The 16,165-nt window shown below is 31.5% G+C and overlaps 1 protein-coding gene across 2 annotated transcripts; it reads right to left on the bottom strand.

Moving 5' to 3' along the window:
* Window positions 1-403: 403 nt before the first annotated feature.
* On the bottom strand, window positions 404-7,721 carry LOC149239303 (CBL-interacting protein kinase 32-like). 2 transcript variants are annotated; one of them, XM_089373387.1, is made up of 14 exons: window positions 6,989-7,721; window positions 4,798-4,860; window positions 4,287-4,358; window positions 3,902-4,009; window positions 3,655-3,735; window positions 3,012-3,065; window positions 2,760-2,885; window positions 2,558-2,647; window positions 2,215-2,337; window positions 2,019-2,129; window positions 1,404-1,520; window positions 1,147-1,203; window positions 952-1,026; window positions 404-625 (listed from the first exon to the last, which is right to left on the bottom strand). In XM_089373387.1, exons 1-14 carry the CDS (start codon window positions 7,157-7,159, stop codon window positions 551-553), a joined length of 1,323 nt encoding a protein of 440 aa, XP_089229513.1. In that variant the 5' UTR covers window positions 7,160-7,721; the 3' UTR covers window positions 404-550. The 2 variants fall into 2 exon arrangements, with proteins under 2 accessions (XP_089229513.1, XP_089229514.1); XM_089373388.1 differs by lacking the exon at window positions 2,019-2,129.
* Between the last annotated feature and the right edge of the window lie 8,444 nt (window positions 7,722-16,165).

The raw sequence follows: 16,165 nt of genomic DNA, 5'->3' as shown, positions 1-16,165 counted from the left end.
ATAGATTGTTATTGCCCTAAGATGATGTCATATTGTTTTCTTTCCCTTCATTTAATATAAAGGATATCTAAGTCTTCAAATTTTTCCAGCACTCTTTGAATGTATTTCCCCACCTTACTTTCCAACTGCATAATAGCAAAGATCTTATTTCCTCCCCAGGTTTTATTCATGTGGCTACACTCATTCACTGATTTGGAAAGATTATGCTCATTGATATATATAGCACACATGCCATGCCATGCCATAAAATTAAACACACATACTAATCTTGCACAATGAATTAATTCTTAGAATCTTGAACTCTCATTCTGTTTAACATTATTAAAAAAAAACTGTATCTAATAGCGTCATTCCACAACTAATCTTCTTCATATCAATAATCTTGTGGGGCTACTTCACAGCATGCAAAGAAGCAGATTGTACCACTTAGCCAATCAATCAAATTTATGCACCGACAATCTATCAAACAAATATAATTAAACCCTGGCCTCTCTGTAATCTCCTTATTTGATTAGCTCATAGGACTTTTTCATACAGATCACAATCAGGTTTATTTGTTCTCCTCCATGATAGGTTCAGACTTCCAGACAATGTCCTTTATCCCAGATGAAAGATTTTTGTAGAACTGCAGAAGAAAAGGTGCATATCCAACTTGAGCAAAATATGAAAGCAATATTAAACAGATTCTACTGGAGGATCAAGCCATCCAAGGAAATGAATTTAAATATCTAGTGAAAGGGCAAACCATATGCACCCTGCAGCAGAGCATTTAATGCTATATATGTTGGGATATACACCATCTAATTTAAAACACCTTTAAATCAAACGGTATATATCACCATCGTATACAACATTAAATGCACTATTGCAGGGTGCACATTGTTTGCCTAGTGAAAGTACATTTTAAATTACTTATTCAGTAGGGGCATATAAGAAAGAACTGCATTGCACCTTGTGAAATTCCAATGTGTCGCCTCCGGCTTTACAAACCTCGACCATGAAAAGAGAAGGAGCTACTTCAAATACCTGAAAAATACCAGCTGATTCTCAAGGGCCAAAACAAGGATTTTTGCAGTTATAGAATTTGTATATAATATGCAGTGTCCTTAACGCAATGAACATAAATTTTATCACCCATATTAATACCTCCGTAGCTACTGACAAGTGCCCCTTCCTTCCAGTCTTGGCACCCTGCAGTTTCATCTGAGAGCAAGTGGAATAATAGGCATGAGAAATTAAATGCAAATACATTCCTTTTAAATGTAGCCAGACCTAAGACAAATCCAAGAGACCAAGACAAAATTCTAGATGGATAGGTACATCTAAAACTGACATAAATGAGAATGAAATGAAGAGTTCCATGTCCCAATTAGGCAACTTGAGATCTATGAGATTACTGTCACCTTATAATTCTGCTTTTTCACACTAAATCCAAGAGGTCCAGCAGCTTCTTCAATTTTTGAGATTATCTCTCTGGCAGGGCATTTGGATGTGAACCTTGTCTCTCGCTTAACATGGCCCTGGCAGTGACACAGCATTTCCATCCATCACATCAATGAATTCCTTAAGTATTAATAAAAGGGAAGTGGACAAAATTATAGGATCATGCACAACTCGAAGTTCTAAACATATATCAACACTAGTCACACATTTCTTTTCCACATATCTCAAACTTGCTATACCTACAGACAGTATCAAAGAATAAGCTACCTAACTTTTGTGGTCAGTAGGCCATTCCTATTTCCTAACAATGATTGAATCAATCACAAAGAGTCTAGCATGGCACAGATGGAATGATGTATTTTACTGATTATCTCAAACACCAAACAGAAAGGAAAGAATATAATTACTATCATATAAATGGCATGCAATCACCAAAAAATGTTTTGAAAGAATAGTTCTTCAGAAGCTAATTGTTGAATAGGAGGTTTCTGTTGCAGAATTAGAAGTGAATCTGCATTTCAAGAAAAGCAAGTTTTCTAAAACCTCATTATAACCTACAATTTTCTATAACATACCATATGCTTTTCAAACAAATTGTCAAGGTTGAGACCTTGTGACATGGAGATAAGTTCAAACGCATTCATTAACACAGGCTGTGTCTCTTTCTTCTCTGTGACAAGATGATCCTGATTATAAAAGTAGCAAAAACTTAGTCAAAAGATTGTTCCTTGAATAAAAATGAAAAACAACATTTCACATACAAGATCTTACTTCTGAGTCATTAAAAACAGCATCCACGTCATCCAGACTTATCTCCCAGTCTTCTTGGAACTTGGGCGGCTTGTAACCCTTCTTAAACCATTCATTCTCTAAAATCTCAGGTACTGTAATACGCTGCCAATGAAGGATATAAATGTGCATGTCAGTTTGTTCCAAAGCTCATTGCAAAAACAACATGCAATCTCCTCACTCAAAAATCCATGAATTTTTAATCTTTTCAAATTCTATTGCTGTCAAGTATGAGATGGATTCAAGTAACAGTGAAGGTAATCCATGGGACAAGCTGAACATATTTACAATGTTACAGAATACAACTCAATACCAGTGCACTTACCGTACTTGGCTTTGGATCCAAAATTCTTGAAATCAGTTTTTTTGCACCAGAAGAAAACCATGGAGGGCAGGTGAAATCAGCTTTATAAATCTACAGTTTAGTAGCATCACATCAGTCATTCAGATCTATTTTTACACAAGTGGTAAAAAGAAAAGTAAATACAGAAAAAGTATGTAACTTTGTGTTGATCTGGCATTCTTACTTTTTTATATAATGTCAGAAGATTTGACTCATCAAAAGGCAAGTAACCTGCCATCAAAACAAAGAGGATAACCCCACAAGACCACAAGTCTGCAGTTGCACCATCATAACCTTTATCATTGATGACCTGCATAAAACAAGGCAACAGGTTTCAACTTATAGTCTGGTGCCAACAGAACTGCTATGCAGTCAAACAAGGTCACCTGAATGCCCTATTTAATTCTGGAATTAAACTCGAAAATTTTGAAGATACCTCAGGAGCAACATAATTTGGTGTTCCACACGTAGTGTGAAGTAGCCCATCCTCCTGCAATTAAACACATTAAGAAGATCTGCTATTTACATTTGTTCCAGTATGTAGCACAATCCATCCATAACCCTCATCAATCATAATAAAATGAAATAAAGATCTATACTTTTAAATAGGTTTTGATAACGCAATTTTCTGAGCTACAAACCACTCAGAAGAACAATAATTAAACAAAAGATGACTGAATATTCTAATCAACAAATATCTGAGAGATGCAACAAATGCAATGTGCTTTTTCCACTCGCTCCATACAATGGATCTGAACAACCAAAAACTTAGGACAAGAAAATGTATCAAAGATAGTGATCCTTGTTCACTAAGAAAGCATCATATGATATGGATATAAGGCCAATTCTTCAGTTTTCACAGCATAATAAAGTTTATCTTAAGAAGCACTGCACCGTCAACAATCACCATTTGTATGAAATATAAACAATTTACTTTATAGTGATGTCCTAAACATCAGCCACTCAAAATTTGTATTTAGCTTTCCTGTAAAGATTGAAAGTTCAGACCAATAATGTCAAATAAAAAGCCACAATACACCTAAAGGTCCAATTTGAATATGTATTAACAATATGCTTACCCTAATTTGTTGAGGCAGGGCACTCAAGCCAAAATCAGAAACTTTGAGATTCCCATATGCATCTAGTAGCAGATTTTCTGGCTGTAAAACCCATAAGTAGTACAAACCAGTTATGGTACATGATATAATTATTCCCGATCATATTGAGAGGTCCTACAAAGGAATTCGATGTTTGAAGGCTGGTTTTAATGGATAAAGATGAATAGGGATAAACAGGATATTAATTCATTTCCAGGTTATATGCTACCTTCAAGTCTCGATGGGACACACCCCTACTATGACAGTAGTCCACAGCATTTATGAGTTGCTGGAAGTATCTTCTTGCTTCATCTTCTCTTAATCTTCCATGGTTAACCTGTCATTTCAAAAGAAATGAGCTTTTAAAGGCCACAACATAAGACAGTGGATATCCGAGTCATTTAAATGATAAATCCAAACAACAAATCCAAAGCATTTTTGTCAAAACGGATGGCAACCAGTGCTTAAAGAACTGCATAGCTCTTAATGACTGATAATCTAACCAAGAAACAATAACTGAACCAACATATAAGGCAATTCGCAGCTGTCAATGGTTGAAAATTGAATTAAGCAATTATGATTGAAATTCAGAAGTGATCTCTATTGCTTCTTACAATTTTATCGAAAAGCTCGCCTCCATTTACAAAATCAAGTACAATATAGATCTTTGTTTTACTAGCCATGACCTGAAAACCAGATGACAACACTGGTCAGTTTTAATTCCTTAATATAATGGGTAACCCATTACAAACTGTATTATTTACATGAACAAACTAGTAAAGGAATTCTCACATGTGAGCCCTAAAACATAAGATTCTATGCAAGCAATATGAAATATTCATCTCATAGTCTAAGGGATCCATTCACATCAACACCAAACCTTTACTTAGAAGACTTTTAACATCCAGGTGATCTATAGCTAAGAAAAAAGGAAATTAATCACTATCGTGTCAAAGGGCATAGCGGATCAAGATACAATGTTAACAGACAATTTTCGAATCAAAGACAGTGGGATAATGGATACTGGCACCTTGAAGCATGTGACTATTTGCCATACTTCTTTTGCCAAAGTCAAGTTTGTCATTCCTTATTAAGAGAAGCCAGAAATCCAGAATCAAATTTTACCTCATGTAACCGTATGACATTTGGATGCTTGATCAATTTCATGGTAGAAATTTCTCGCTTGATCTGCATAAATAAAAGATTTATTTCAACAAAGATTGTAGAAACAAATAACAGGCCTTTTCCTGACCAAAAACATGCTTTTATTGTCAGAAAATACCTAAACCTATATGATAACATTATTTGAAAGTAGTAGACTAACACACTGCCAAATAGTTTAGGAATTATACCTAGTAAGTGGTGATTAGTAAGCAATGAGTAGCACTAGTGACAACAAAGGCAAATATCGTTATAAATATTAAAAAGTTACCATAAATAAACATGTAGGTATTTCAAATGTGAAGTCATTTCATGTAAGCGGAAAATTTCAAGAAGTTGGATTCTGACAATAGTAATCAACAGAAAAAATGAGAAAACCCTATAATGGAGATCGAACAACTATGTCCCTTTGTTATTTGGAACCCATAATAGCACTTCCATAAAGAAGCTAGAAACACATATATCAATTTCAGTGTCTTACCTCCAATGTCTTTTAATGCTATGAGATTTGAACTATAGAGCCTAGTGATCATCAATCAGCAAAACATTTCCCATTTAACCAAGTAGCATTTAGTACAAATAGCCTATGTTCAGTTCATTGCAATAACAAAGGACTGAAGATACTATGCAATCAAACCCATGTATCGCCATAGTGGGGGCTTTATGTTCAACATTGTGCGTTTATGCTTCACAGTTAGCGATCTAAGTTTGGAATTTCATTTGGTTTCAGAAACAGAAGTCTTGAAAGTAAAGCACAGACATGGCAAGAAAAAAGTCAAGTTTTCACCTTAACTTAATTTAGACCAAATATATAACTAGAAGAAGTCACAGAAGTTTAGGGCCTTGAAATGGATTCTCTATGTGCCTATCTCATGTGTTGACCATTTAGTTTGTACAAGGAAAACTCAAAATTGATGCCACCAACAGAAAATATCCAAGATTTCAACGTATCCTATAAATTGCTGACAACAGGTCCAAGATCTCCAAATTTTTGTAGCACAGATAAAATCTGTTGCCTTTGGTTGCAACCCCACTCGAGGTATCAAAGACACTAAAAGAACAATCCCTATACAGATTTCATTTTGACCAGTAGCTTTCATCTTGGCTGTGCACTATCTAAAGACTGACAAAAATTTATGCTCAACCTTATGATTTTTAAGGTGTAATCGATACTGAAGGTGAAACTTGAGTTAAGATGCCACAGCACAAACCAAAGAAGCCTTGGCAGTAACTTGATACAGACCGAGCTTTTACAACATCAAATATGTTACACCCTAAATGAAAAGAAAGGAAGCTAGGGTTTCAAAAGATTATATAGACTCGAGCTCCCTATTCTCACTTGTACGCCTCTGTAAGCAGGGCCTATGTCGTGTATGCACTTGCAATGACAATTAGTTATCATCACCAAGAAATTGAATCCAGTGCAAGACATACCAAAGAGCCCATCATCTAATGGGAAAGGTGCCACAAGGTGAAACTCAAGAGGATATATATATAGAGAGAGAGATTCAGAAAATATAGATATGTATATGTGTGTTGATTGGTGAGTCGGTAAGCATAAGTGTTTTTTATCTCCGCCAAGGTTCAAACTTTATATCTCCTGTAAACATAAAAAACATTTATGCTTTGGGTTTTATTGATAGAGAATGTTCCATGTAGATGGGCTAAGTGCAAATTTGATTTAACAGCTAGTAACCTCGCCCAAAGCTTCTCCGTGAAAGGGAGCTTCTAGCCTGTTGTAACTGTTAACACTTCTAGGGTGGAAAAGAGCCTGTTCGAAATTTTTAGGTTATATCTCCTATGAGCATAAACAAGATTTGGGTTTTAGGGATAGAGAATGTTTCATGCAGGTGGGCCAAGTACAAATTCTATTTAGTATATAGAAACCTCGCCCAAAACTTCTCAGCCAAAGGGAGGTTTCTAGCATGTTGTGACTGTAATACCTAGAATGGAAAATAGCCTGTTAGAAATTATTGGGTTAGAGTGAGGAAGGGCGTGTTAAGAAATATGGGGCATCTTGTCCAAAATTTTAAAACAAAAGGGGTCAAAATTTGAATTTCAAGAGGCTCTGTTCTATAGGCTAGCGCTGATACCACAAACCAAAAAAAAGGAAAAAACAAGAAACTAAATTAGAGATGAATAAGGATGAGGGTACCTGCTCCACCATCTTGTGTTTGAGGACATTCTCTTTATCGAGGATCTTGATGGCTACGTTTTCACCATTCTCTGTATTTCTGGCAATCTTCACTTTGGCAAAGGTGCCTTCGCCAAGGGTACGTCCCAACTCATACTTGCCCACACGAGTCTTCACGCTCTGCACGTTCATTCTCTGCCTCTCTCTTCTCCAAAACAACACAGAAAAACTTTAAGAAGAAAAAGGGGCTCCTTTGTGTGGATCAATCACGTATGGAACTCACTCCGCTTATTGTAGTCTTGCCTCTGGATCTATGTCCCTGCCCCTTCTCCTGGTCTAACGCTTACGATTACAAGGCTGCCAGACCTGTGACTTTACAACATTCATCTTGCTAAAAATATCAACCGCCGAAAAAACGAGCAGCTGCAATTTCCCTGAACCGACCTTATTGTCAGCTGCTCAGAATTCCTAATGCAATCACTTGAATTCTGCACAAAATACCAGAAAAAGGCCACCGACTAAATTTAACTGACAAATTTATCATAGCTTCTGTGTGGATTCATTCATTCAAGGTACTTGTATCCGTGCCTGTGATCGGTCAGGATTGTGTATTAAAACAAGATCGGCATATATATATATAGCCAATTCATAGAACCCAACCCAACCATGTTACATGTAATTCCTTCACAATTCATATAATCCTGAGTCACGTTTGCTTTGTGGCAGTCTCGAACAGGGCAAAACCGTAGAAAAAATATCTGTATATATACATTTTATATATATCGAGGATTACAAATTTGTTAATTTGTTTTTGTGTACTCTAATGTGGTGGAGGAATTCTCTGGAAAGTTACGGAAATTCTGATTATATTAGATAAAATTTGGCAAGGATTTTTGTAAATACAAATTATAGTTGTTAAACTTCAAAATTTTAGTTGTGTTATAAGTCTTTTATGGAGCTGAATCCATTTCCACCATCAAAAACACGATTCAAATACTGTCTCTACAAGACTTTTTGAATTTTTTACCCAGATTCCGGCCACTTTTAGCCAGTCGGGCAATAGTTGTTAAACTTCAAAATTTTAGGTGTGTTATAAGTCTTTTATGGTGCTGAATCCATTTCCACCATCAAAAACACGATTCAAACACTGCCTCTACAAGACCTTTTGAATTTTTTACCCAGATTCCGGCCACTTTTAGCCGGTCGGGCAATTCCTCTGCCTTGTTAGACAACTCCATTTTTTTTTTCTTCGGAATTGTTTTTGGGATTTTTTGGACTTCCCGGTACTGGAATCCCGTAGAAAAATTTTATGTGAAATTTTGATTTGTGTTATTTAAACTAGTTTTTTTCACTGTATATATAAATTAAGAGTCAACGTCATGGAAAACCCATTGAGCACTTAGATTGTATAATAATACCCATCAAACTTGTGATTTCAATAAATTCCTATCAAATTTTAGAGAAATTAAAAATTTCCAAAAAACTACACTAAAAACAACTCCAAAATTATGTATACTACATGTATTTGTATTTAGAAATTTCTCTAAAATTTTAACGCTTTAATCCGTATTCAGAAGTTCCCCTGGGTTGACCGACGAGAAGCACTTATTGTTAATAATTTGTCTGTTTCTTCAAATTGACAATGCGAGAGCATATTCTTTGTGTATTCGATTTTGAAAATTAAGTACCGAACACTTTTGTGGATCACATTCAACATGTGTGTGCACATCGTTCTCTAGGTGCATTTGAAACTTTAAACGTTGTGGGTATATTTTTAATTATAAAAATAAGATTATTTTGTTTAAATAGTTTGGAATTTAGATATTAATATTATTACTTATTTTTTTTAGAAATTTGATTGCTAAGTTTATAAGGCATATATATTATATTTTTTTTATTTTGAATCAATAATTTAAAAAAAAAAAATATTATCTTAACCATTAGCCCACTCAAAGTGTATATATAATGATTATATAATTTATATTATATTTCTTTGATTTTGAATTTATATCTTCTTCAAAAGAAATACATGATCTTGACGATTAAGCCTACTCAAATTATATATGAATATAATAATTAGATATTTTATTCTAAAATAATGTACGAAAATATTAATTCAATTTTCCACTTTTGAAATGTGAAGATTTATATGAATTTAAATTTGAATAATGAAATGGAATATTAAAAGGTAACCATCACAAATATATATAAAATGTGTGAATGAACAAGATATTTTTTGGTTTTTTATTGATTTGATTATTGTAGGGTTAGTGATGGTTGGTTTCAACATATTTGTATAAACTATGTGAATATCATTATGAGATATATTTGTATAAATTATGTGAATATCAAATTCGAGTTTATAAATTAAATTTTTAACTTTTGGAGTGGACATTTTATTTATCCATAAGAAATGTTAAAACTTTTGTGAAAAAGATAGGAATAAGAATTTGGACATTTCATCTATCTTTAAGAAATGTTAAAACTTTCTGAAAGAAATAAGAATAAGAATTTGGAATGATTCAATTTGAAGAGAGTAAGCCACTAAATGATAATAATAATTTCAATAACTAGTGTAAATTTATTTTAACCTTAGATTGATCATATTTTTTGAATGCATCTATGAGGGTTAGCTTAATTGATCAAGTTCTCATTGCTAAAGCACCTTGTCATTGGGAGGTAACATTTCCCCTTTGTTCAAGATAGATACTCTCTCTCTCTCTCTCTCTCTCTCTCTCTCTCTCTATATATATATATATATATATATATATAGTATTGAAAGGATTACACATTTCTCTGATATTTGCCAGCACAACATTAAGAGGGTTTAACCATAAGAAATATTAAACGTTCAAGGAATTGCAAATGAACCTCTTATTGGGATGTAGAAAGCACTTGTCTATGGAATAATAAAGTTTTCCCTTCCAATGACATAAGGATGTTTAATCGTGGCTAAACCATTGGGGGATAAAGGAAGAAATCATTTTACGTAATAAAAATAAAGATAATAATATTATTACAATAAAAATTAAGGAGAAATTATGGTATGATAAAAAGGTGGGTGGAAAAAGCAAAACACAATATTAGAATGAGATAATCAACCTCAATCTCAAAATTCAAAAGTATTTCTTCGTATTTGACTAGTGTAAAGAAGAAAATAAATATTGGCAAAATAAGAAGAAATCCTCATGTGCTTCATAGTGAACCTTGGCAGGATCAATTCTCAAAACACCATTCGATAAAAGAGTTTATCATCTTTGTGACACTAAGAATGTTGAAGATGGAAAAAGCTCTCTCTTAGATTATCCTACATATAAATAGGTCATATCTAAATTTCAAAATATTTGTTATAGTACCAACCTTTTTGACATTTTAACTAAGGAAAATTATACTAATCTTGGAACAATATTATTAATACTTTTCAAGCATAGAAATAAAATTATAGAAAATCTCAAGTAATCTTTTACCTTCTTAAGGTCATAAAAACTATAATATGTCTCAAATGGACATTAATTATCATCAAAATAATGTTGATATAAAAATATCTTATTTAAAGTGGACATTGAAATATTTTATTTATGCTCAACATAGAATTATGTTTTCTTATTAATATAATTTTTAAAGGCATAGTCTAACTTATAGATGAAATGGTATTTTCAACAAAATTATGTGATACAATTTCGAGCAAGATTGTGACTTTTTGTTGTTTAAAATACATTTTTGAATGCATGAATGGATTCAACACCATGAAAACCCCCAGGGCACTCGAATTCTGCAAATTAAACAACTTAAACTCGGGTTTTAAAAATTTCAGCCAGATTTTGGTTAAAATTAATGAGAAAAAATCCCCTGAAAGAAGGTCATTTCGTCTATTAGTTAGACTACACCATTTTTAAATGTCACCTCAATTTCATGTTGAATAGAAATAATTAGAAGAAATTACACAAAAACAAGGCTAAGTTAACTACCATTGATAATAAAAATAATAAAAGAGATAAACTTGTAATCAAGGTAAAATTAAATTAATAAAAAACAAAGAATAAATAAATCAATTGGATGTAGTTTGGGTTGTTGAGAGAAATGTTGTTATCTTCCTTTGACAGGGTTCAATTCTTGCATGTGACATGTAGAGCTTATAATGAGTATATCCTTGTAATAGATTTAAGTCTTGTTGTTTGATTGTCCCTCAAGAACAAAAACATGTGTATTCCTCATAATAAAGATATTTCTTTTTTTTTTTTTCAGTAAGAAAAAAAGCAGTATTTGTATTAATGTCAGAATATTTGTATATGTAAAGATATTTCTTTACATATATGATAATGTTGATCAATATATGCTAATACCAATGTGGTTTATTAGACCTTGAGAAAGTAAAAGATTACTTGGAATTTTTTGGCATTTTATTTATCTTCTCTAAAAGGATTAAGAGAAGAGTACTAAGATCACCATAATTTTATTAACATAAAAGGTCAAGAAAATTATATATATATATATTATTTAAAATCTAAAATCTACTTTTGGTTTTTTTTGTAAGCTCAAGATCTTGTATTATACCATCAAATATGTACAAGGCATGTTGTAGATTGACACATTAATTAGCTCGGGTATGCCCATGTAGAGATATGACCAAGAACATTGATAAAGGTTCAAGCCAAAGTGTTCCAACGCAAACATATGGAGTCAGTGGTTGCCAAGCTCATTATTACAAAAATTACAAAAATTGGTTGTGGAAGACATGAAAACCATATAGACCAAAACAAGACATAGTACACATGTACTAGAAACCATATAAACTAGTAAGGTTACTGATAATGGCATGATGCTAACAAAATATCATGAGACTAAATAGTTGGAGTACGACACACAAGTTGGCCAGGAGGTGGCGGCTCTCTGTCACGAAGTAAGGTTGCTTCTATTCTCTACATTTTTCATCCTTGATCTAATAAAGCAAATGGAGCTCCTCCCTCTAAAGGAGGAGCTCGTTTATGCCTTTGTTGTGGTTGAATAACATTATACCCAACAGATTCTTAACATGCCAGTAGAAATCAACTATTTGCAGATATTGGTTGTGTCCTGCCCTTGGAGTTCCCAATTTTGGAACCCAGTTCTCCACTTTCGCCATGATCTTTGAGTGTCTCCATTGTTGAGGAGTGCGGGTTATCTAAGGGTTGCATAGATTATGCCCTCAATATTTCTTCACCTTTGGCTAGTGATCAGCTAGTGATGGTTGTTTATAAGAAGGAAAAAAATGTATCTAGAGGAAAACATACCATGCCAACAAGGCCCATTTCAACTTGTTCAAGAACAATTGCGTAGCACCCAGATCTTTTTTTTATCTCACGCTAAATTTGGCGAGCAGTGCAACATGAATCTTCCTTGGTAAGTGAAACATTCTTGAATATGTCTAGTAAATCCTACAACTTGCATTGGAAACAACATCAAATTCATTAGCAAACTCCATTCCCCTTCATGCTTTCATTGGACTGAATATGTTGGTGTGATTAACAATGTATTCTAAACAGGTGACGATTTCACCCAAAAGAATCGTTTTTCTGGCATGATTGTGATGAAATCAGATGGAAATTTTTAGAAATCCAGGTTATAATTGTCAAGTTTCATAATTTTAGGTGCTCTAGGGGTTCTTGAGAGTATTGAATCCATTTCCATGATTAAAAGAATGATTTAAACACTCCTAGTTTCATATTTTTTGAAAAAAAAATATCATATTTCAACTACAAAATCGTAGTCTAGGCAAAATTGTTGCCTTCTTAGATAAGTTTGTGGTTAATTGTTCGATTCTGAGCTCACTTGAGGCCACTTCAATGCAATGGAATAGAGCTCATTTATCATGCAATTGTGATGACACATTGTGCAAGCCAATTTCTAGTTGTCGCTTTGTCCAAATCTCATCATTCATACTTACCTTAATTGTTCATTCAATGTGCATAGGTACGAGATGAGGCACCCCCATCAGGGGAAAAATATATAATCTACTTATCTTAAAAGCTCACACTTTAAGTTTTTCCGCCTACTCCCGCTTGAATCCCTCCTTTCTCCTTTTTCAACCTCCTTCCTCCTTAATTCCTCGACATAAATCTGCATGGTTCCCTCATTTTATCAATCTTAATCTTTTCTATAATCTAAACCTTATCTTTATTCTTCTTTTTTATCATATATATGTGTAAGAAATGTATATTTAAATATAATATGAAACATTTATACCTTACTTAAATCATTATATAATTTTCCTTTACTTAATAATTCATCCTCCTTCCGTACCAATGTATTAAACCCCTCCCCTTTTATGTTTATCTTTATTTCCTCGTACTCCCTTTCCCTTTATATATATATACATAGATTCTTATATAAACCTCTTTGCTAATTATTTAATTGTTTAACATTTATCCCGTATGATTAGTTAAATATTTTTATTGTTTATATTTTATTTTATTTTATTATTGAAATATTTATTTTTGTTGGTATTTCAATTCCATTTAAAAAATTTAATTTAAACTTAGATTCATTAGTTTTTCTCTACTAGATAATTTTTGGATCTTAAATAATTTAATTAAATTTTATCTTTAATTTGACTTAAAGGCTCTTTAACATTTGTTTTGATTATTATCAAGCTTTCTAGTTCTTGGTTATGGATATAGTGTTCACTTCACAAGTTGGACAGGCTAAAAATTTTACATAGTTTTCTTTTGAAAGCTTTCTACAAGTTTAATTTTATTTATTTCACAAAAAGCTTATTGGGATGTTTAGAAAAAAGATAAAGTATTTAAAAGATTTATTTTATTTCAAACACTAAAACATTTTTATTTTTAGATAGTTTATTTTCAAAATATTTATTACAATTAAAATTGAAAAACTTAGTAATAATTTGATAATACAAAAAGATAATTGTTAGATATTTTTATTAAAAATTAATTTAAAATAAGTTATTTATAATGTTTGATGTAGGTTGCCAACAGAGTGTAAAACAATCAGCGACATAGTGTATCGTTAAGGTACTCTTTGTATGAGCCCCAAGGTATAGCTCAATTGGTCGAGTTCTTGTTGCTAAGGACCTTGCCAATTGGGAGGTCACGGGGTCAAAACTCCTCGACGCCCTTCGGGTTAGGGCCGATAAGATAAGCCGACAGGTAGATCCCTTTAGATGTATTTGCCCGAATTATTACCTATAGATGTAGCAGTCACAGTGATTGTGAACCACAGTTTAAAAAAAAAACAAAACAAAACAAAACACTCATTGTATGAAGGTATGCATGTGCAAATTTAATATTATAATAATATTTTAATTTTATAATTTTAATTGAGGAAGTTCTAAACAATACATAAACTTATAATTGAGGTGAATGTATTGCTTATGACCATAACTTTAAAATTAGATTATTATTTGTACAGTTTGATTGGGCCTAATAGTTAAAAGCATATATTTCTTAGTGAGAGGTTAGAATATGTACATCGCTTTAGGCTTTAGCCTATAAATAGTTGGGTCCCTTGTATCTATGTGGATGTGGTCCCTTTCCCACTAAATATTTATCTATCAACCACTACTAAGATTTATCTATCAACCACTACTAAGAGAAACCAAAATTTTCAAGGTTTATTTTTTAATCATTTAATTCACGTGATATATTAATTCTCTCATATTAAATGATGAAAACTTATAGTTTAAGAAATTTGATACTTACTAAGTTTTAAATGAATTTAATTTATCATTTTTAATAATATTGTCATATATATATATATAAACATCTCCTTTATACCAAAATATAAAACATCTCATTACTTTTAATACAATTCTATATTTATAATTCTTTACTGTGTAATAATTTCTTAAAAAATTAAGAATAATAACCATCCCATTAATACAATTATTATTAAAAAATGGCCTCTGATTTTTCATAGTTATCTTTTTATAGATTTAAAGAAGAGAGACATCACATAGAAAATTAGAATTATGAAAAAAATATTTTTTATTAAAATGAAAAGTGGTATAATACAATAATATTAAAAAAATGGTATAATATATTGTGATTAAATTGTTTAATAATTATAGAATAGATATATATTAAATTGAAATATTGTTATAAATTAGTATATTCTAGTTTATGGAGAAATACTATAATTAGAGTTAGTTGGTTTAGATTTGGATCATCAATTATATTTTATAGCTATGCAAGTATTAATTTTTTCATTACATTTAAATTAAAATTTAACTTATCAACTTTATTTTGATCTAGATTATCAACTTTATTTTAAGCAATAAATCAATGCCTAAGCCATGTTTATTCTAAACAGTGCATTAATGCTTTGTTCAACTTCATCCTAAGCAATTAATTAAAGGTTACTAGATGAATCAACAATTTTTATATTTCAAATTATTTAATTATACATTACGAATAATAATAATTAAATAAAGTAGGTTTTGTATTATGTTAGTTTTGATTAGTGTATAGAAGAAAATTAGCATTGCTAATATAACAACAAATTCTCACAATCTCTATAATTAAATAAGGCATTGGACAATTCCTAAAATATTGTGGGGCAAAACAATTTGTCATCTTTATGATACTAGGGGAATTTTAAGATAAAAAACATTTTTTCTTATAATATCTTGTGCACACCCACATCAGATTACAATTTCAAAATATTTGTTACAATATAAACCTTAATAACCAATTAACTCATCAAAACTATAATGATTTAAGAAGGTTTCTCTTAAAGCTTTTAAAGTATAAAAATAAATTTCTAAAACAAACTAAGTATTTCTTACTTTTCTCAAAATCTAATAATTTGAATTTAATTTTATTAATATTAACTCTCATCATTATCATTATCAATATTGGTTAAATATTAGAATTTATTAGTTTTAGAAATGGCAAATTATTATATCTTATTAAAAGTTTATTAAAAATTTAAAAATATTGTGATAATATAAAATTACATATTAGTTTTGATGCTTTCTCAATATTATTTCTAGCTAACTTGCTATGTTTTACAGAAAGTTTATCACTCTCTCCTTTGAATCAAATGCATAACATCTACTAGAAAACAAAGAAAAAAACCATCAATACTAAGGAGAACGCGTGCTAAAGATGAACTAGATCTCGAATGAAAATATTCATAATAAATTGGGTTTACATTATTGGTTGTAGATTATTTTAAAATACAAGTGTCCATTGATTTATA

The sequence above is a fragment of the Pinus tabuliformis genome, chromosome 8 (assembly GCF_031772625.1).
Source record: "Pinus tabuliformis cultivar Carrire ecotype Pingquan chromosome 8, CPIR1, whole genome shotgun sequence".
NCBI classification, from domain to species: Eukaryota; Viridiplantae; Streptophyta; class Pinopsida; order Pinales; family Pinaceae; genus Pinus; species Pinus tabuliformis.
The sequence above is the reverse complement of the archived record's forward strand: the minus strand, read 5'-3'. Positions and strand labels throughout refer to the sequence as shown.

Bases quoted from the DNA above. Each gene is read 5' to 3' on its own strand.
- LOC149239303 (XM_089373387.1), bottom strand. From the start codon at position 7,159: ATGAACGTGCAGAGCGTGAAGACTCGTGTGGGCAAGTATGAGTTGGGA. The intron at 4,359-4,797 runs GTAAAATTTGAT...TCTGGTTTTCAG, and splicing joins ATGTCATACGGTTACATGAG to GTCATGGCTAGTAAAACAAA. The intron at 2,886-3,011 runs GTATCTTCAAAA...TGTTTTATGCAG, and splicing joins CAAATTATGTTGCTCCTGAG to GTCATCAATGATAAAGGTTA.